The sequence below is a fragment of the Kogia breviceps genome, chromosome 8 (genome assembly GCF_026419965.1).
Source record: "Kogia breviceps isolate mKogBre1 chromosome 8, mKogBre1 haplotype 1, whole genome shotgun sequence".
In the NCBI taxonomy this organism is placed as follows: domain Eukaryota; kingdom Metazoa; phylum Chordata; class Mammalia; order Artiodactyla; family Physeteridae; genus Kogia; species Kogia breviceps.
Window position 1 is genome coordinate 76,282,291 of NC_081317.1, and position 21,937 is coordinate 76,304,227.

Below are 21,937 nucleotides of genomic sequence, written 5' to 3' on the forward strand. Positions count from 1 at the left end.
AGACATGCACCACAATGTTCATTGCAGCACTCTTTACAATAGCCAGGACATGGAACCAACCTAGATGTCCATCAACAGATGAATGGATAAAGAAGGTGTGGCACATATATATAATGGAATATTACTTAGCCATAAACAAGAAATAAAATTGAGTTATTTGTAGTGAGGTGGATGGACCTAGAGTCTCTCATGCAGAGTGAAGTAAGTCAGAAAAAGAAAAACAAATACCATGTGCTAACACATATACATGGAATCTAAAAAAAAAAAAAAAAATGGTACTGATGAACTTAGTTGCAGGGCAGGAATAAAGAGGTAGGCATAGAAATGGACTTGAGGACATGGGGTGGGAGGGTGAAGCTGGGGTGAAGTGAAAGTAGCATCGACATATATACTCTACCAAATGCAAAATAGTTGGCTGGTGGGAAGCAGCAGCATAACACAGGGAGATCAGCTCTGTGCTTTGGGATGACCTAAAGGGGTGGCATAGGGAGGATGAGAGGGAAGCTCAAGAGGGAGGGGATATGGGGACATGTGTATGCATATGGCTGATTCACTTTTTTGTGCGATAGAAACTAACATGGTATTATGAAGCAATTATACTCCAATAAAGATCTATTTTTTAAAAAGGCATTTAACTATGCAGCAAACTTCGGAAACTCTTTATAAACTTAAACTAAAGCACTACAGAATGCATAAGTGAAGCCAATGTTACAACCTCACCTCCCTCACCTACCTGCCCGCTCCAAGAATATTTTAGCTGTTTTAAGACATTTTACACACACATTCACACACACACGCATGCACACATACACACGCTAAAATAAGGTAATACTTTAAAATTTCACTAAGATATGAGGTCATTTAAAGAATAGAAAATACAGACTGGAGAAGACAATCTAGAAAAAGATGCTGTTATCTGAAATAGCCATAAATTTGAGGTAAGAGCAAAGGCTTGAGTGGGCTTGATCTTTATGAATCACTGTCTATTTTCTACTTCAGATTCTGAACATGCTCATTTTGGGCTACTGGTGATTTGGTATCATAAGTGACTATTTTCTTATCCTTTATTTTACTGTCTTGAAAGTAGCCTGAGGGAGGATTTTAAAAGAAGATTGCTTAGAAAAAAAATGGCTAGTGACGTTTTTTCATAGACTTTTCAAAGGCATAAGGGTTTCATTCTCCTTTTTCACAGATTATCTAATAAATCATTTGTCCTCATTTGAAACCAGGTACTAGATTTCTTAGTGCTATCTATGAGTAAGAGACCTGCATCTAAAGAAACAGAAGGATCTAGAAAATAATGGAATTTTGGTTTTTGAACACAATAAAAAAATAAGAATATTAAGAAGTGTTAGTATGTCATCATTTAAAAAGTCTGAGTTTCAACTTTTGCAGCCCTGAATTTGCATTTCATTATGGAAATTAATAGAGCTTTGATATTCATCTTTTCATAGAATAAAAACATTTGATGAGGCCAAATTAAGAAGTACTACTTATGTGATGAATAAAGTTATGTTTGTCTGTTTTTCTGGTTTATCCTCAGAATAAGAAATTCCCAGCCAAAGTGTCCAAGGTGTGCAACACAATCCCAGTCCTCAAGTGACCTTAACCTCAGTAAGTAACTCTTAAATAAATAACTTAAAATTGAATCAAAGAACCTAGAATCCAGTAGCTACATATGGGTAAGTAAGATCTATAATATTCTGCACATGAGTACACTCTGATATTTTGATTTGCTAAAAGACAAGGGGAAGGATAAGTCTCCTTCTTTGCCTGTTCCTGCCAATATAACCTATGTACTTGGAGGCATTCAAAAGAATTGTGGTGCTAGCCTGGAACTGACAGGAAAAAGATGTGAGCGTGAATAAATAAAGGGGGAGGGGTGCAAAGCAGTTCAGATAAAGAGACTAGACGTCCAAAGACACATATATGGAGGTTTGAGAAAGATAGAGGTATCAAGAATATCCTTGTTTCTCTGATAGGGTAATGAAATACAGACAAAGAGCATAAAACTCCTATTAGCTACCAAAAAAAAAAATATATTGGCATCTTAGTTCAACTTGAAGAAAGATAAATTCAGATTAAAACTACTGACTTGCTCAACGTCTCTTGGAGTGAGTCAGCATTTTAGCTATCAAAAACACATTTTATGGAATCCTGTAATTACTCTTAAAGAGTATTCTCTCTCATGCGTCTTGAGCCTTTACCTCTTATTTGTCCCCGCACGGGATCGCTTGGAAGCACCTCAGTCTAAGTGTCCCAAGTTCAGCTCACTGTCATCTCTAGCTTTATGCTGCTCTCACCTCCAACTAAGGTTCTAAAACTTGCTCTTGCATTCTCTCTCTCTCTCACATGCACACATACTTTCCCTCTTCTGTAATGGCACACAAAATCCCTACTCATCCTTTTGTATCGCTATGTTTTACAATATCATAAAAAAGCTTTTCCCTGTTCTCCCTGCCCCCCACCTCTGCCTAAATGCAATTTAATTTTTACCTTGTTAACATAACCTTCCTAAGCCAGGCCAGTTCACATTGTGTCCCCTTCTCAGAACACTTAGGTGGTTCTCCATTCTCAAACTACTGAGCATGGCATTTGAGGTGTCTTATGGTTTGGCCCCAATGTCCTTTTCTAACCTTTTATCCCACTCTTTCCTCAATTTACCCTTTATTTCAGCCTCATTCTACTGTCTCAAATACCGTGCATTTTTTTCTCCTCCATACCTCGATTCATTCTGTTCCTCAGACTGGAGTTTCACTATTTTCTTCTCCTCATACTTCAGACTCTTTTAAAATGTCATTTCCTCATGAAGATTTCACTAGTCTGTCCAATTGGATTTAACCTCTTTTTTTCTCTTTCCTAACATAGCATTTTAATATCCTACTATTAAATTACTTATTATGTTCTGTTTTGAATTAAAGCTAGCTATCTACATATCAGCTCATCAAATTATAAACAGAAAACTAAAGACATCGTGGTACTTGCTCTAGATTCTTGAGCCAGCCTTGCAAAACTTGATTCAGATTCACTCACAGATGTCTAATTCTGCCTCTTCTCTGCCCTAAAGGTAGCATCCCCTCCTCCAACTTTATATCTCTAAACTAAGAGCGCACAAAGTCTCACCCTGTCAGAGATAGGCCCAGAATTCCACCCTTCCACAGTATAATTTCACCAAAACTCTCATAAAAAGAAGAAACAGAATGTATTATATTTTGATAGGCCTGTGGTGAAGCTTTCCAGCTCCCACCTAAGTCCTCTCACCCTGATAATTTGTGGTTTCAACTTTTCAATAATACGCTCTCAATATATTATAACTTATTTTAATCCCTTCATACAATCTCTTTTGGTGAAAGAACCATTACAATATGTATGTACCATCTATTTTTATTATCAGGCTCTTGCATTTAAACTGTACATAAAACTCCCCTTTCAGATTAAAGTCAGTGAATATTTTGTAAATGAGCATTAAAGTAAAAACACAAATTTATCTGTCAGCCTCCAGGCAACTGAAGAGATCAGTTGTAGATGATCCTAAATTACCAGCAACTACTCTGCATTATTCAGTTTTAACCTTTAATAAAGGAAAACACAGTGAACTTAATTTTTGTTTGAATTTGTGCTTACACTCACATAATCCCAAATGGTCACTTTTCTTTTATCAGAAAAGTGTTTGTCAAATAATGTGTAGATAGCTGAGATATACTCTGTAAGGTCATATGGAAACATGGAAGATGAGTGAGCTATGGCCCCTGCTTCCAAGTGGTTTATGATCTAAGAGGAGAGTATATTTATATCAAGATCAGCCAGTAAAGAATTAAAGATTACAGAGTACAATGACCAAAGCAGTGCTTTAGTCAGTAAATTGCAGAGTGAAACTCATGGAAGAGAGGCACATGGGCTGGAAGAATGCAATCTGGAAGATAAGATTGGTAGAAAAAAAGGGAAACAAGGAGCAGAACAAGGGAACCCTCTTGGGGTGTTTGGAACACAGTAGAGAGATCAGCCCCAAGCAGAGAGTTCCAGTGCAAACAAGTCTTAGATAAGTTCCAACAGTGAAAATGAAGCCAGTTTGTGCTGGATCTCGATACCTGAGTGACTCTATTCTGGATGTCATAAGGGAGTGACAGGATCAAATGGATGTTTTAGGAATATTGACTTTAATGTACCCAGAATGGATTTGAGGAGCACAAAGAGTCCAGGGGATTTGCCCAGAGACCATTTTAACATTCCAGGCATGACGTCTTAAGGCTCTAGAGGAGGATGACATAGCAGTATAGTCTGCAAGTTATGAATGATACACATTCTCCCCCAAACAGCGGCCTTGCAGCGTAAAAACACAAAACTCAGCACAGATAATGAGATGAGAGTCAAGCATTGTACCATCTTTTTCTTCCCCTGAGCTGTGGAAAAGTTATTGATAGGGACTATCTTAATCATCTTTTTTTCTGTTTTAATTTTATTGGGTTTATATTTGCCTTCCAGGTAACTGTGTGACTGAATGTTTTTGAAAATGGTTATATGGAGATGTATAGGTTAATGAATGTTTATTATAATGATTATGAAACCTATTTTAGGCCTGTTGAAATGATCTATCATGGTTATAACCTCATTTTCCATTTGCTATTTGCCTTTAGCAAGTTTAGGGGGAAAAGGATCATGCTATAAAAGTAAAAAAAAAATTATTGGATCCTATTTAACCATTATGTTAACTATATTCTAATTATGAATTTTGGATTCAGGATACTTCTGAATAATATATATGTGCAGTAGACTCAACTTACAGTTCACAATATTGATGGGAAATTATAGAGGCCTATTCATACTCTTAAACTTAAAGTGCTTCTTATTTGGGGAAACAATCAATGGACATGTTGAAGCAACTTAAAAATTGATTTTTGCTCTTTAAATTTTAGATATGTAAGATTGTAAGAGATGCATTATATAACCTTTGATTTTAAAAAAGTGGCTGTTTCCTGAATGTAGTTTAGTGTCCAACAATAAATCATAATTTTGAAGGAAAAAAGGCTTTCCTGAGGAAAAGTTATTATATCTTAGTGTGTTTAGTATAAAGCTACAATTCTAAATAAATAAGCACTTTCTTCAAAATATGTCTGGCTTAGATCAAGTTAGGTTTGACTAATAGGCAAATAAAACCTATTAGCCTTATCTGCTGATATGAGATTTTTAGAACCTGTTGGCCCCCTCCAACAGTCCCTCAGGGAGCCCTAAATTCACATTATCTCTGTAGGACTGCAACCTGGCCAGCGGCTCCAGATGCCGTAAGAAAAGCCAATGCTTTCTTGGTGGCAGAGAGATTTTAACAGATTTCACATTTTCAATGTACAAAGAATTTCTTTTAAGTCATGCCAAGAGTGAGGAAGTTTGATGAGATTCTCCATTTTATGTCACCTGTGTGAAATTCCAAACCTGAGAGCCTGGGTCTCGGGCATGTGAAGTGATGGGTACTGTTGTAAACGTATAGGAAGTGATGGATGCTGTAAATGTGTAAACTTTTCTCAGCATTAGGAACCTAAAAAGCACCAGAGACCCCTGAGGGTGGGGAGTGGGGGCAGGGAGAAAGAACAAGATGGGGGTTCAATAATAAGAGAGAGAGACTGAACAAAAGTCAGGTGTTAAACATTTAAAAGAATCAAAGCTAGATCTCTGGCAACTACTTTTAACCCAAACCTGAGGCTGCAAAGCAAAATGTTGAGACTCAAAGTAAAAAAGTCTAAAAGGAAATTAAGGAGGAAATAACAGATGGGAAGAAAATACTTAACTGCAGTCAAAAGAATGAAAACAAAATGAGGGGGTGACCAAAAGAAAAGTAGGAGAAATAAAATTTTCCTTTCATTTCTGTTTTATATTAGAGTCTGAGTTCAGTAACATGAGTGTATACTCTATTGTTTCTTGTTTTTTGAAAAACCTTTCAGCCTTTTCAATTCAATTAGGGGAAAAGAAAAGACGCTAAACCATTTCTGTTTTGAGCCACAACTTCATTTTGTCCCATAAATGACAAAAACACTCGTCGATAATTTCCATACATCATATATACCCTATATCAAAGAGGTAAGATGCAGAAGCACTAGAAAGTTCTGTATGTATTTAATATTTAACAATTATCAAGACCCAATAAGATAATTGCTTGCATATAAGCCTTCTTCCTTCTAAAGAAAGTGCCAAATCAAGAGCATAATTCAGTTGTTTGATATCTGCATTCCTTTGACTTCTGAAAAAGTATTGGGAGAGCAGTGGAAATAGTTAATGGGATCTAGGTGAGGGAGGTAGCTGTTCAGGCAAAATTTTAAGAACTGTGCTGTTTGTGCAGACCCCCAGCCAAGAAATATACATTAATAATTCCAACATTACAATAAAGGCATCAGGTAGGGATATTATAACATCAGAAATCATATATTAGCAACACTCTCCATACCTTGCAAGCAACGCCAGTGTTTGTGGGAACTTTTTTTTTTTTTTTTTGGTGGTACGTGCCTCTCACTGTTGTGGCTTCTCCCATTGCGGAGCGCAGGCTCCGGATGCGCAGGCTCAGCGGCCATAGCTCACGGGCCCAGCCGCTCTGCGGCATGTGGGATCTTCCCGGACCGGGGCACGTGTCCCCTGCATCGGCAGGCAGACTCTCAACCAGTGCACCACCAGGGAAGCCTTTGTGGGAACTTTTGACAGACACACACACACACACATACATATGCACGTGTGTATACTCCAAATAAATCAGTCTGATGAAATCCAGTTTACACAAATATTTACTTTTCTGATTTGTAGATTAGCAGTGGCTCTTAATTAAATGTTTAATTATGAAGTAATTATTGCTCCTGTTCCTTTGAACATGGCTCTATGTTGCCACTTAAATCTGGTAAATGTGTAATGGGTTTGACCACAATTATAATAGCATTATGAAAACACAAACCACCACCACCACCCACCCCTCCAAGGCATCTAATTGCTACTCTGAGACAGGTTTATGGCCATTTTATCAATGCCTGTATTCCCATGAGGGTTCTTTTTGGCTGATCTGGATTATATCATCCCATAGATTACCCATGCCATTTCAGAGGCGCTAATCTAACTTTGGGTTGCTCTTCAAATGAGTTGTTTCTCATACTCTTCAAGAGTTTTTCTCACCCTGCCCCCTTAGTCTGACAAGTAGTTAATGACAAATCCACTAGGTGAAGTCCAGTTTAAAGAAATCATGTGAACACGTGTAGTCCTGAGAGTCCTCATGAAATGGGAATAACACCCTCTTTTAGGGTATGTGCTATTTACTTTAGGATTTTGTTGATTAGGTTTTCTTGAAGCCAGGCAGGTGCCAGAGAACAAAACGATTTGCCAAGACACTGTCTTCAGAGATGAGCTAAAATAGTGCATTCTTAGAGAATGTTTATCTCCCAGGATCAAAATCAATAGTTGGTTTCATCACTGGTTTGTGGCCATGATATAGTTCTTGCTGGACTCAGGCACTGAAAGAGAAAGTAAGTGCTTGTGACCTGGCTGGGTGTGAGTGAGTTTCTGGGAGAAATAGGAAGTCAAGTCCCGAAGTAATTAGATGGTGATCACTGTAGGTAAGTTATAAGGCTGACCCAAAACTTTTAGACAGTTGCTGTTGGTCAATGGACCATGCTTTGAGTAGCATCAGCAAAACCTTTAAGTCTGTTAGAGATGCAGAATTCCATACTTCACCTCATACCTACAGCATCAGAATCTGCATTTCAATATGGTCTCTAAGTGAGGCACTTACACAATCAAATTTGAGATATACTGCTCTGTCTAGAGTATCTTCTTTCTATTAGTCCACGTGTTTAGGGATCTAGTGTCCAAATCATCTCTCTTCTCTTATCATCCAAATTACCATTCTCTCTATTGGATTAAGGAATGAATGATACAAATTAAATAACAGGTGCAAAAGCATTTGTTAGAGACGATCCAGTGAGATTCAAATACTACTGTTTTTAGTATTTAGGAAAAATATGAAATCATGTGGAAAAGAATCAGATCTGAAATAAGATTCAGAATCCAGTTAATTCTGTGTTTGCCTCTTAAAAACTGTGTGACCTTGGGCAAGTCACTTAAGCTGAGCTTAGGTCCCTCAGCTCTAAAATGGGTCACAAGTAACATCTTCCCTAGCTCCTTCCCGGTGGTTAATTATGAACTTCAAATGAGACCAGCAGATGAAAGTAGTTTTGAACTTTGACAAGCAGTACAAGTATTTGTTCCACTTACATTGGCAACTGAAAATTTTTAGAATTCTAGGAGTCATCTTGGGAAGGAGAGGGTTAAAGAGAGCCTGGACCAAGGAGCTAATAAGTGCTGGGCACTTTCCACAAATTACCTCACTTAATTCTCACAGCCACTTTCCAAGGTAGTCATTATTATTCCCAATTTACAGACAAGGGAACTGAAACTCAAGGAGATTAGAAGCTTGGCCAAGGTCATATCATTAAATAAGTAGAAGAGCTAGAAATTGAAGCCGGGTTTATCTTGTTAAGCCACTGCACCTTGCAGCCATCCAGCTATTTGTTCAACTGCTTCCAAGCCAAAAGCAAACAAAATATTGCTTCAGTCAGAGGGGACTTAAAAAGATTTCCTAAATGAAAGCAGTGCCACGGCACAATCGTCTTTGTCTTCAACATAAGTCCTGTCCTGTTTTGAGCACCCCTCAGTGGTTTCCCTCAAATGAAATCCATCAGGCAGTCTGGCTGGAGCCTCCATCTCAAGTCTTATCTCATCCATGCTCTCTCTTCCTCACTTTATTCCGGCTATGTTTGCCTTTTGATAGTTCTTTGAATATACCAAACTCTTGTCCGCAGATGTCCCTGCACGTGTTATTACCTCTGGATCTTTGTTTCCCCACTTTCCATGGCCACCTTATGCTCTGCATCCCTCAGGTTCCCCTTAATTGTCCCCTTCTTAAAGAGGCCTTCCCTGATACCTCATCCAAAGTAAGCTCTTCCCCTCATATTGTCTCATCTTTGTTTTCTTCTTTTTAGCATTTACCACAATTTGTGATTAAAGTATTTACTTACTTGCTTCCTTCCTTCCCACCCCACACCCTGCAGGAATATAAGCTCCATGAGGCAAGGATCATACTAGTTTTCTTATATCATAAGACCTAGCACAGAACAGTCATTCAATGATTTGTTAAATAAAGGGAGGTAAAATGAGAGAGAGGAAGGGAAAAAGGGAGAAATGAGTGAAGAGAGTGGAGTATTTGGAACTGCATGTGGCCTGAATTTGTTTGTTGTAAGAATTTAAAAGAAGATAATAGTAGGGGGAAAAAAAACACTTTAAATTGTGCCTAGCACATAGTATTCAATGATTCATATCTCTTCTTTATCAAAAATATATCTAACCCACATGGGTTAAACAATAATACCAGAAATCTCGGAAAATATCTCCTCCTCTAACCAAAATTTATTATTCCCTATGGGTTGAAGAAACGCAGTTCACATAGAAATTGCACACCTCTGTCAAAGTCCTCTGCATCATGGTCTCTCCCAGCCCAAAGGCCGCCTTTTCAATCAAAGCAGAGAGTCTGTTTATTTCCAACCTTTCTTATTGTTCTCCTCTTTTTCTAAGTTGGTGGCAAACTTCCTCCTGTTGGCCTGGGAACAGCGGAGCGACAGCTGGAAAGGCTCATGGGCATGTCCCCTCCAGTAACCAGGAATGGACAAATGAAAGAGAATAAAGATAGAATAGGATGTCAGCAACGCCATGTCCCAAAGTAGTGATGTTGGTCTTAGACAAGTCACTTGTTGGTGTGAGGGCTGAGACTGCTAGCATTCCAAGTCTCACTTTGTCATTTACTAGCTGTGTAACTTAAGCCAAGTTACTTAGCCACTCTGTTCTTCAGTGTCCTCATCTACAAAACAGGAATAGTAACGTCCTCATAGGGTTATTGTAAGGAGTAAATAAAATCATTGTAAAGGACTTGAGTAGCAGTCGTTGGCACAGAGTAAGCACAATGAAACTTAACAGTGATATTTCCTGTGTGGGGTGTGTGTGTGTGTGTGTGTGAAATGTAATTAGCTGATGAAGATCTTTTCTAGCATGAATACATTATTCAATGAGTTACATTTAAGAGTCAAGTTAAATATTTTGGGGTTTGAATCCTGTCTGAGAAAGCTTTCTTCTTGAATTTTCTATTTGTCTTTTAAGGTAGAAAACAGTGTTATGAAGGGAATATGGAAAACAAATTTACCAAATCCTGTAAGAGAAAGTTCTTGATCCCTGAAATCCCAGATCAACCCCTGGAACTTCGCTCCAATGTGGTCCTGTCAGGTGGGGCATGATTGTGCAAGAAAGAGTGACAGAAAGCCTTGGAAAAGAGAATGAGATGAGAGTGACACTTGTGGGAAACAGGTCTTGGAAAGGCTGAGTAAAAGAAGGCTCTGGAAAATTGGAAGGGATTCAGAAAAATAAATAGGACTAGGATAGCTAATGTTAATCGATCACTTCCCATGTGCCAAGCACTATTTCAAGTGCCTTAAATGCATTAAACTAATTTAATGCTTTCTTCCACCTTAGGAATTCCTATTTTCCATGTAAGGAAGCCAAGGCAGAGAGAGGCAATGTAGTTTGCCCAAAGATCACATAATTTCTGAAGAACCTCATCATTTAAAAGCTCAGTAAAAGAGATGAGTTGGTAGATGTAGGGTTTGTTTAGAATTGGAAAGGGGGAAAATGAGAATAGAGATGAAATCTGAGTTTGTGTGCATTTATAATGATGTTATTGAGGTTTTAAGTTCTAAAAACTTTGGTATCATTTTAGAAAGTATTTCTTAAACTCTGATCTCTGTTTTATGCACCTTAAAAAATTAAACCAACTGTACTAGAAAATAAGTCATAAGAGACAACGATGTCTTTTGTTTGGATGAGAGGCAGTCTCAAGCTTGAGAGGGCGCGTAGTTCTTCTACCATAGTTGTAATAGTTTTTGGTTACTCAATTTTGCTTGTCTCTTCCCTCCGCCTTGCCCTAACGACCAATATATTCTAGTGATAATAAAAACGGACACTAAAACAGTGGGAGAAAAATAATAGAGTTTAGGGGCTAGCTATAGAAGGTACTTTCTCAGACACTATAAAATCCTTGCTTATTTGGTTTGCAACCAGGAAACTTAGTTAATAACCATCATTTTCCAACTCCTCTTGCAAGTGCAAATCCAATACAATTCTTCAGTGAGGCACAGTAAAAAGAAAATGCAAAGGCATTTGAAAAAGCTCACCCATTTAGATTTAATTACATACATAACTGGTGTCCTCCCAAGTGTGAAAATGCTGTAACCAATAAATCAGACAATAAAATGGTATCTGAGCAGAACAGATTTGTAGAGAAGATGTGTGAGCAATCAAAATTCACTGACTTGGCACTGGGCACTTTTACCCAGAAAAGTTCTTATATGCAAGAGTAAATTCCTGCTCTTGGAATCTTGCCTCCTTTTGAACAGGAAGGTCAGTTAGTTTCCCTAGAGGGTGTTCTTGTGTAATGACTTTTAAGTGAACAGGAGACTTTAATCTTAAAATCATCTCTGTGTGTTAAAGAATCACTAGATCTGTGTTTGTATGTTAGATTTTAAGGACCATCTCATTTGTCTACTACTGTTTCTCACGTGTTTAATTAATAACTACTAAATGAAGCTTAATTCAGTAGAAAGAATATTTCATACTAGATGTCCCTGGAGATTCACATATAAGGAAGACTGCAAACTTCTGCAAGCCAAATTTTCAAAAAAAGTGACATGCAGACTACCAAAATATCTTCCCAGGTAGTATAGAAAAAAAAAAAAAAAGACTCCTATAATAGTAAGGGTATAATTCAATCATTGCCAATGGTTTTGATCTTTATGAAATGAATGCATTTTTTAATGTACTTACTTTGGATCGAAAATTTTTGTGAATGACAAACAGTGAAGAAAGTTGGCAAAACTGGAGTCTTGTTATCTTTTGGGCATAACTTTGCCAAGTGCAAAATTTTTGGAGGGTATAGTCTCATCGTATTTTTCATATTCCCATTTGGAATAAAATCAAACCGACAAAAATATTTTCCCTTTTAATAACACCTTGTGAAAATAATACTTTAATACACTTTGTAGCTGTTGGTCAACCATGTTAAAGGCACAATCTGATCTCTACAGACACTTTCCTATGGAAAATAGGCAGTCAGCTGAACAACTTCCTCATTTGTTGTGCTTATGAAAATGAAAATGTAACAGACATTAGGATTTCAAAAGCATCTGTGGTCACAAGTAGGGAAACAATTTAATAATAGCAGGACTTTATCATTAACATATAATGCTCTTGGTTTTTCATTGGTTAATTCAGACAGGAAAATGGCCCTCCCTGAGTGGGAATAGTTCCTTTCTTACCTTCCTTTCTGCATCACACCACAAAGCTCACTTTTTAAATGATTTTGGTTAGATTGGTTTTGTTTGTTTTATTTGTTTTTCTGGCAGTTCTAGGCTCTGACTAGAAAGCAGGAATGTAACTGGGAAACAGGCAAAGTTCAGAGATACTCTTGATCGACTCAAATAGGATCCATTTCCTCCTTCTCCCTAGCTGTGGATTTTTAAATCTGGGTCTGGCTCCTGCTCTTGTTTCTGTAAATATTTATCAGCTAACAATTACATACTGGCTCCAATGGCAGCAAATTTGGCTGAAGAAATAAATAAGAATGCTTTCTTTCCCCAAATATGCTAAATAATGCAAGTCCCATGAATTTTTTTGTAACTGGAGTTTTCTTCATCCAATTATCAGACTGAGGTCTTTCAATTTTGACACTCATTTGACATATATAAAAATCGTGTTACTTCACTATGCTCTGTTTCTCTCTCTCTCTTTTTTTTCCTTTAAAAAAAAAATTCCCATTTGTTTGTCTGTTTCCAGTAAGTTTCTCTAGTATTTGCCTCTCTTATCACACATGCTAGGCTCTGCTGAAAGTTAATAGAACTGCTTAGTAAAGTCCACTGAATCCTGCCACGAGAACCTTTTACAACGAAAAGAATTCCTTTCACTCAGAAATATTTTAAGAAATAAATTTATGAAAAATTGCCTGATACAATTTAGAATTCATTATTTGATCAAGACACTAAACCCAGACCGGCATTTTGCAAGCCTTTTATTTTTATATTTGCAAAGGGCTCTTTACACAAGTTTACTTAAATTGACCTTTTATGCTTTAAATAAACCTAGTTTTTATAAAACTGAGGCAAAGCAGCAAATAGAAGTTGTACTAACCTTAGTATATTGAAACTTCAAATTGGTGAGTGGGACAGGTATATCTGGCATGGCTGAGGACGACATTTCTGGTTCAGCTCCTGGAACACAGGTGACAGGCTCAGCGATTTGGTTCTGATAGAGCACTTGGCTTTATTTGTTCCTTTTTATCTGCATGGGCTAAGGTTTATTTGCATACTGGGATATGATTGGATGAACAAACTGGGAGCAAAAAGAAAACGACACTACTTATTTGTAACACCTAGGGCAGGAAGCCCTTGACTTTAAACTTAAATCCTTAAGAAACCAGTGCTACAGCATTGAAGCTGCATCTGGAGAGAGGGCACTATTTGCAGACGAATTAATTTACAAAGCCGAAACCTGTGATAAGGGTACGAAGCACAGCTGCTCTGGCCACTAAGGCCAGTTATTATTTTTTTGGCTTTTCATGCTTTTTATGCTGCTGTGAAACTTTCTGTTCTCTGACAGACTTGGAATCAGAGAATTCGAGGATTGAAAAATAATCTCAAAGGGCACTTGTTCTCAGCAGAGGCTGGTGAGTCGAGGACCCTGGCCAGGTGTCTTTAGGACAGTGCAGTCAGAGAATCAGTCCATGTCCCAGAAAAGCAGGGTGCTGTTTGTGTAAGAAAGGCCCTCTATAGAGACCCTACCTCAAGTCAGCTTATAAAACAATCATACCAATCAAATGTATTTTCAGTGCTTGGTAAGTAGAACTACTAGGATTTCAGGAGCTCTAAATTATCTTTATTTAAATTATCTTTATCTTTATTTAAATTACCTTTATCTAAATTATCTTTTATATGTGGGAACAGAAAAGTTAGCAGGATTTTTTTAGAGAACTCGGACTGTGCTGTCATACAGTCACCACAATAGCAATATGGCAATATCATCTGCTAAAACTCATTTAAAATGAAAGTAACCTCTGGTTTTGGAAGTTGGCTGGTATTTATCAATCATGGATGCAGGCAATTGTACCAAGAGTGAATTTAAACAGGACTCCCAAGTAATACAAGTTCTTAAAATGAAATTAATGTTTCAAGTTGGGAACATTCAAAAAGGACAATTTTTAGCTGTACCACTCCCATTTTAAGTACAATAGTTTATTTTATTGAAACTCTAGCAAAAGCTACAGTCAGAACAAGATGGAAAACTTTGGATGCTCTTAACTGGTTACTAAGAATTAAGAACAACAATTATTTTTTCCAGTGAAAAATGCCAGCTCCCCCAAATATGAGATTTAGGTAGGGAAGCTAAGGCTTATTGAGTAGTTACTCTAAATCAAGTGCAGAAGCCTTACTTTCTCTTTCCTTCCTCACTGGGTTTCCCATTTTACAGACATAGAGTAAGTAGCTTGCTTATGAACACAAATCTAATGTGTACAAGAATTTCACTGGCCTGAATTTCATTTCAGGCCAGTCGGACACTAAAACCCTGACTCTTATTCCAATTTATTCTCCTTGCCCTCCTCTCCATAAGAGAAGTCCCCAGATGGGCTTGAGAATCGGCTGTTTTGGTTCTCTAAGTGAGTAGTCACTCCTCACAGGCACTCAAGCTTAGCCTTTTATTCACCTAAGATGGGGGTCAGCAAACTTTTTCTGGAAAGAGATAATGTTTTCCACTTTCTAGGCCAGATAGTTTCTGTTGTAACTTACTCAACCCTGCATGAAACAAACTACAGGCAATCAATACATTACGGGGTGTAGGGTGTTTTGCAATACAACTGTATTTACAAAAACAGGAGGCAGGCCAGATTTGACTCATAGGCAGGCCCCTAGATCCTAAGAGAACCATCCCCAAGGTCCTTGCCTTCCCTGTGCTTCACTCTTGAAGACCAGATAGAAACTTCTGTGCTATTTCATCATTTTTGTCTCTCTCTCCCTTTCTTTCTCTCACTCTCAATTTCATTCTTTTTGGAAAATTTAATTGTTTTCTCTCTTAAAAATGTGTTTCGAATTAAATGCACAATTACTCAATAGCTGTTACATAACTTGCAGAGTGGTGTTCTGGCCAGGCCCAGACAGCTGTGTTTTGCTACTTTCTTCTTCTCTCAGCTTTGCAGGTGTTTGTGGAGTCAAACACTTGTCCAAGCAGTGAAAGCTCAAAGCTTCATAACACATTTGGTGTGTCATCTCAATATTTTATGCTTATCCTTAATCATATTCTATTGAATAATTACATAAGAACACATCCCTTTATGCCAGATATTACTGAATGTAGGTAAAAGGAACAGCTTTGGAAACAGGTTACCACACCTGCACATTAAATTTTAACAAATATTTACCAAGTATCTTCTATGAATAAAGCATTGCGATTAGAGTATCAGGAACTCTCCAACCTTAATCTTACTTGAAGGGCAGATCTCTTCTGTCCAGAAACCACAGGGCCTGAGATCTCTGTTTCTGAAGTAAGTAAGTATCATCCTGCCCCTGGAATTTGTCTTGTAGAATAGTATAGTCTTAGGAGTGGTTGTATGGGTAAAAGGCCTAGGAGATCACTTTCCTCCCTTACAAAGTGGCTTTGGTGAGAACACAGGGCCCAAGAAACCGCACTTCAAGACTAGACCCAATCGTGTATATTTTTATATACAATATATATTTGTATATTTTGCCAAGATTATGCAGCAGAGGAGGGGCTGGAACTTGAATTTGGGATTAATAGGCGAAGGATGTTTAATCTTCCTTTCTTTCTCAGGGACACGTTAAGTTACACACACACACACACACACACACTCCCCCCCTCCCCCCCCCACGGCAGCGGGGGGATGGGGAGAGGAGCATAATTTATTTTTATTTTGAATCTGACTTCTTCCAGTCCTTTTTGAAAGCTGTCATTATACCAAGAAATATACAGACCAGGTCTTCAACCATTGCTGAAAACTACTGTCTCATTTTATAAGGAATCTCTCTAAAACTCCATTCAAGCCTTAGTCACTGAAAAGCTAATGGAGCCTAACCTTCTCCCACCCACGTGAGTAATTGAAATAAAAACCATTTATATTTAACAAACTTAATTGTATGGTAAAATAAAAAATAGCTGATTTTCACATTTTCTGATTTCAAAATCCAGGATCAATTTGTTGAACTTCTTTTGCTCAGTGACATCTGCCATCCCCGACACTTCATTGTCACCTTCAGCATTACTGGGTGAGTCTGCCAGGTGGTTAACCCAACAATGGATATGTCCCTTTGCTTTTGATCACTGCAATTTCAACAGACACCACATGGGCTTATGTGCCGATTTGGGTTTTAATAATTTGGAAAAAGTGGATCTTGTATGTGATGAGAGAATATGTGCTCAGTTGGCAAGTTGCTATTAAAAATGGAGGTGGAAAGAGAATTCGAGTATGTGAACATATGTGTTTGTGGGCTAATTTCTGTTCATCTGACAATCTTTTCCAATGGCGCTATTTTTTTACCTCTGATTTCCCCTGCTCCTCACATATCCTATCATTGCTTTCTCTTTGTCCTGTGTTACTAAGATGGCAGATGTCCCTCTTACCTGATACAATGAGGACACTAACTAATCAGTAGGGTCACTAAAAGAAATAGTAGATTAAATCCTCTATAAGACAATTATTTCACTTTAAATAGGTTTTGCTAAACTTCATGGGCCAAGACCATTTCTTAGAATTGGGTCTGCTGCTAGAGTTTGAAATAACCTTGCATAAATAATGTTCACATTGTTTTTGTTTCCTCAGAGTGCAGAAAGAATTTTAAAGACATTAAAGACATCTTTGAGGCAATCTGAATGTAGACTATGAGATTTTTATGCATTTTTAATTTTTTTACAATTGTCTTATGCACAGATTATTATTATGCCAGTGTGTTTAATAATTTGACGAGATTGAGTGCATAACACTCAGTTTTGTTTTCATAGAAATCACTTTCCCTTTCCTCCTCATAAATCAACAACGTAAATAACATTTAATTTAATCATGCGGTTGAACTACTAGGTTCATGTGAATGATAAGATTTTGGAGCAAAGAGACTTGACTATTGCTAAGCAGACAAGATTGTGCCCAAAACTGAGTGTATGTAGACATGAGTGTCAGTACTAATTTTTTTCTCTTTTAATTTATTTTTTATTAAACATTTTTTAAGTCAAATACACCATGAATAGAAAACTGCAGAAATCATAAATTTTTTTAAATAACATCTCAACAGTCATGAAAGGAACAAAACAAAATAACCACCACCAGGGTCAAAGAATTGAGCAATATTAGAACCCCACAGCCCACTTTGTACATCCTCTCTGTCACTATCCCCTTCTTCCTCACCCCAGATGACCAGTATCTTAACTTCTAATGCCACACGTTCTTTTTTCCCTAATTTTGAGCCTGTAAGCAAATCATACAGTCAGGATATTTTTACGAAGGAAATTCAGAGGTGCAAGTTAATCTGGCAAGTGAGTTAAACTGTGGTTGTAGGTAAAGAAAGTTTCTCAGGGAGTACTCTCCACCCAAATATCCTCCAGTAAATTTAAATTATAAGTGCAAAATACGCAGCAACAAGTTAGCATTTTTAGGAGTCAAGGGGCACTTTTTAAAATCCCAATCCTGGCACATGTAAGAGTGCAGAGAAATGACCCCTTTCCTATAGCTTTTCTCAGAGCTTAATAACACTTGGCAAATTGTATTAAAATATTAAAAACATTTAGCCCTTGATCTGGTTATTCTAATTCTAGAAATTTCTTTTAAGGAAACAAATATGTGTAAATTATGACAAGTATCTTTAAAAGAATATTATTTATGAAATTTTAAAATTACCAGATGGTTAGATAAATCATGGGTTAGGGAAAATAGTAAACAAATACTTGAGGAACTTTTGTGATATATTGTAAATTAGTAAAAAAAAAAAAAAAAAAAAAAGCAGGTTATAAACCCGTGTGCCCTCTGTAGGCATGCTAAGAAATTGTGCTTCACTCTTAGTATTTGGCAAAAATCTGCAATTTGCCTTTGACCTCGGCCTCAGCATTTGGAAAGCTAAATAGCTGAATTTTGACTTCAATGTCATTTCTGGCATTTTGAATTTATGCATGATAAAAACAATCATGTGATTTTTTGGGTATATTTTATAGAATTTTCCCAGGCTGAATAATGACTCCTAAAAATATCTCTGGAAGCTGTGAATGTTACCTTATATAGCAAAAGAAAGTTTGCAGATATGATTTAGTTAAGGATCTTGAGATGAGAGATTATTTTGGATTATCAGGGTGGGCCTTAAATATAATCACAAGTATCCTTGTAAGAGGGAGGCAAAGGAGATTTGACCACAGAAACAGAAGGCAGTTTGACCACTGAAGCAGCTAGCTTTGACAACCAAGGGGCTAGGAGCCAAGGAATGCAAGGAATGCAGCTCTAGAAACTGGAAAATACAAGGAAATGGATTCTCCCCCTGAGCCTCTGGAGGGAACTGGCTCTGCCCACCCCTTTGATATTGACCAGTGAAACTGATTTCATCCCTATGACCTCTAGAATTGTAAGAGAATGAATGTGTGCTGTGTTAAACCACCAAGTTTATGGTAGTTTGTTACATCAGTCATGGGCACCCAATACAATAATCAAAGTCAGCAGGAGTTCAGGGCTGCCAAATAGTATCGGCTGTCATTGGTCATGCCCTCTGCATGTTTTTCTAGTTTATTGTTAAAATGTAAATATTCATGTTCAAATAAAGGGAAGCCTCCCTCCCATCTGTACCTGGAATAAAAACTTCTCAGGTGCTGACATCTTGAAATCCTTCCAGTTTCCGTTGTAGTATAAATGGATGTTCATTCAATTGGAAAAGTAAGATGCAATAGAAAATGATGTTTGTGAAAGACTTTAATTTTTTAAAATGATCATTTTAGCTAGACAATATCAAACTTGGTTTGCATTTGCTTGCTAGGATTTGTTCCCACACATATATGTACCCAGATCTATAACTACAATCCAAACTTACCTTCCAGGCTCTGGCTTACATTCCAGCTGCTTGTTGGGTACCTGGGCTACATGTCACATCTAGTCAGGTAGCTGGGTTTGAATATTGAGAGCCTGCATATTTGTTTACGTGGACCATGCAGTATGATTTTTAAAAAAATAGAATCATTTACATAAAAACCCAGATTTTAACTTGACCATCAGAAGACCAGAAGAGTTTAGCCTGCCTGCCCATTGGAATCACCTAGGGAATTCAAAACAAAACAAAACAAAAGAGATTCCGATTTAGTAACAGTGGTTTGAGCCCAGCTATTGGTATGCATTTAAAGTTCCTCAGGTAATTCTAACGTGTGGTCAGCTGTCAGAACCTCTGAAGCAGCTCCGGCTCTAATTTTCATGGTGCTCAATGTTGGAGTGACATCCACATCACCTGGAAATTTTAGAAATGCTAATTCTCAGGCTCCATCTCAGAACAACTGAATCAGAATCTTTGGAGCTAGGGCCCAGCAATCTGTGCTTTAAGGAACCCATCAGGTGATTCTGAGTCAAAGTCAAGTTTGAGGACCACTGCACTGCAACATAGACCCAACCTATCTCTAGTATTTAGTTCAGCCTATTTTTACTCAATTAGGTTAACTACCTAGTCTCTTAGTTCATATTTTAAGACCCCTGATTGAACTCATTATCATTTTTCAAAATCAAACCTTTTTGTTGAATTTTCTCTCTCTGCGTATAACAAAACAACACCGACGAACATTCAGGCATCTGTGATTCCTTGCCTTTTTCCTGTAAAACTATTAATTTTATTTATTGAAATAATTATTACTTTCAACTTTCCAGTGTCCTGACATTTTACATCTGGGTTTTAAAGAGCACATAGTTGTCATATTTTTTAATCCAATCTCAGAGTCTCTGCTTTTAACATGTATGTTTATTCCATTTCTATCTATTTCTATTTATTGTGATGACTGATGTACTTTGTGCTTTCTGTTTGCCCTTATATCAGTTAGGATTAGGTTTGGTTGCCCATCAGGGAAAATCCAAAATAAATACCCAAAATGGAAATGGATTTCTCTTTCACATAAAACAGACATCATAAATTGCTCGTCCAGGGAAGGCATGGTGGCAGAGTTGAAAGATACAGAGGTTCCTTTCAGCTTACTGCCCCAGCATCCCTGAACTATGACTCTTGGCTTCCTGGTAAGAGAAGGCTGCCAGAATTCCAACCATTGCATTCATATCCCAGGATTCAGAATGCAGAAAGGGGAGGAAAAGTGACAAAGGACTAGGGTCCACTGCATTTTGAGGAGGTTTCCCTTGAAGCTTAGAGCTCAGTGATCAGAGTTTAGTCACATATCCACATTTAGCTGAAAGGAAAAATAAAGACTACACTTTTTCTGGGCAGACAGGCTCATAGTTCAAAATCAGTAATTGTAGTATTAAGAAGAGAGGACTATTGTAGAGGTAACTGCATACTCCTTTTCTTCTTACCTCTCTTCTCTTGTATTGATTGCAGTTTCTCTATTCCTCCATTTTCACCTCTTTTTTTGTTTGGAAGAAATGCTTTCTATTTTTATTAGTCAACCTATACATTTTAATGCACTTCCCTCATTTAAAGCTCTAAATGTCCCTCTAAGCTGTCTTTAGCAGCGTCTACAAGTTTGGAAATAGTATTTTCATTTTCAGGCAATTAAAAATACTTTCTAATTTCCATTGTGATATCTTCCTTGACTCATGGTTTATTTTGGTGTGCATTTCTTAATTTTTCTATTGGTTGGCAATAAACAGCCCCCAAGTCTTTGCAGCTTACATTAGTAAGGCTATATTTTTATGTGCTTACAAATTTAGCATTGCTTTATCTTCCTTGTGAATTGAACTTTTTATCACTATAAGATGTCCCTGTTCATCTTTATGCTTTTTGTCTTTAAGGTTCCTTTGTCTGATAAGTTATACCCACAGTAGCTTTTCTTTAGGCTGGAATTTGCATAATATATATTCTTCCATCTTCTTACTTACAATCTCTGTGTCTATATGTATTGCACATCTCTTTAAATGACCCATTGTTGGGTTTTATTCATTTGTGCAATTTTACAGATTTTCTATTTTAATTGGATCATTTATTTTATTGACATGTAATATAATGTATTGATAAATTTATGTTTAAAAATTCTATCATCTTACTAAATACTTTTATTTGTTTTACTTGCTCTATTTTTCTTTTCTTACCTTTTTAAAAAATTGATTTAAAATTAATTAAGATATTAGTTTTAAAATTAAACTAAACCATGTTAATTTTTCATTTAGTGTACATTCATTTAAATTAATTTAAAAATTATTCTCTCTATCATTTTGGGAATTTTATATTGAGTTTATTATTTTAATAATAGATCAAAATCTAAAATTAATTTGTACCTTTACTCTTTTCCTTGGCCAGTCTAAATACGTAGAACACTTTAAACTTGTTTACATCTCTCCCCATATACATGTCATTGCTGGTTGATGTTTATTTAAATGTTTGTGTGTACATGTTAATTTTACTGGATATTCTGTTTTCCACTTCAGATCCATTTCATCTCTGCCTCATGACACGGCTCTCTTGCCTCTGGCTTCTAGTTTTGTTCAACCAATAGGAAAGGGAGGGAGGTGCTGACAGAAGAATGGAGTGTAGCAGGAGAGAAAGGCCAGGATACATGCTCTGTTGCTTCTCTCATGGCTGGCTGGCATTCTGGCAGGGTTCTGGCAAGGCTGACTCTTCCTCCTATGACTACGGACCTT

The 21,937-nt window shown here is 37.1% G+C and overlaps 1 protein-coding gene across 1 annotated transcript in view; it reads right to left on the reverse strand.

The window, feature by feature from the left end:
• ALDH1A1 (aldehyde dehydrogenase 1 family member A1) overlaps positions 1-13,559 on the reverse strand; it is a 57,907-nt gene extending 44,348 nt beyond the window's left edge. The window contains exon 1 of the mRNA XM_059071159.2: positions 13,249-13,559. Coding sequence (XP_058927142.1) covers positions 13,249-13,314 — 66 coding nt within the window. The 5' untranslated portion in view covers positions 13,315-13,559. The remainder of the gene's footprint in view (positions 1-13,248) is intronic.
• Between the last annotated feature and the right edge of the window lie 8,378 nt (positions 13,560-21,937).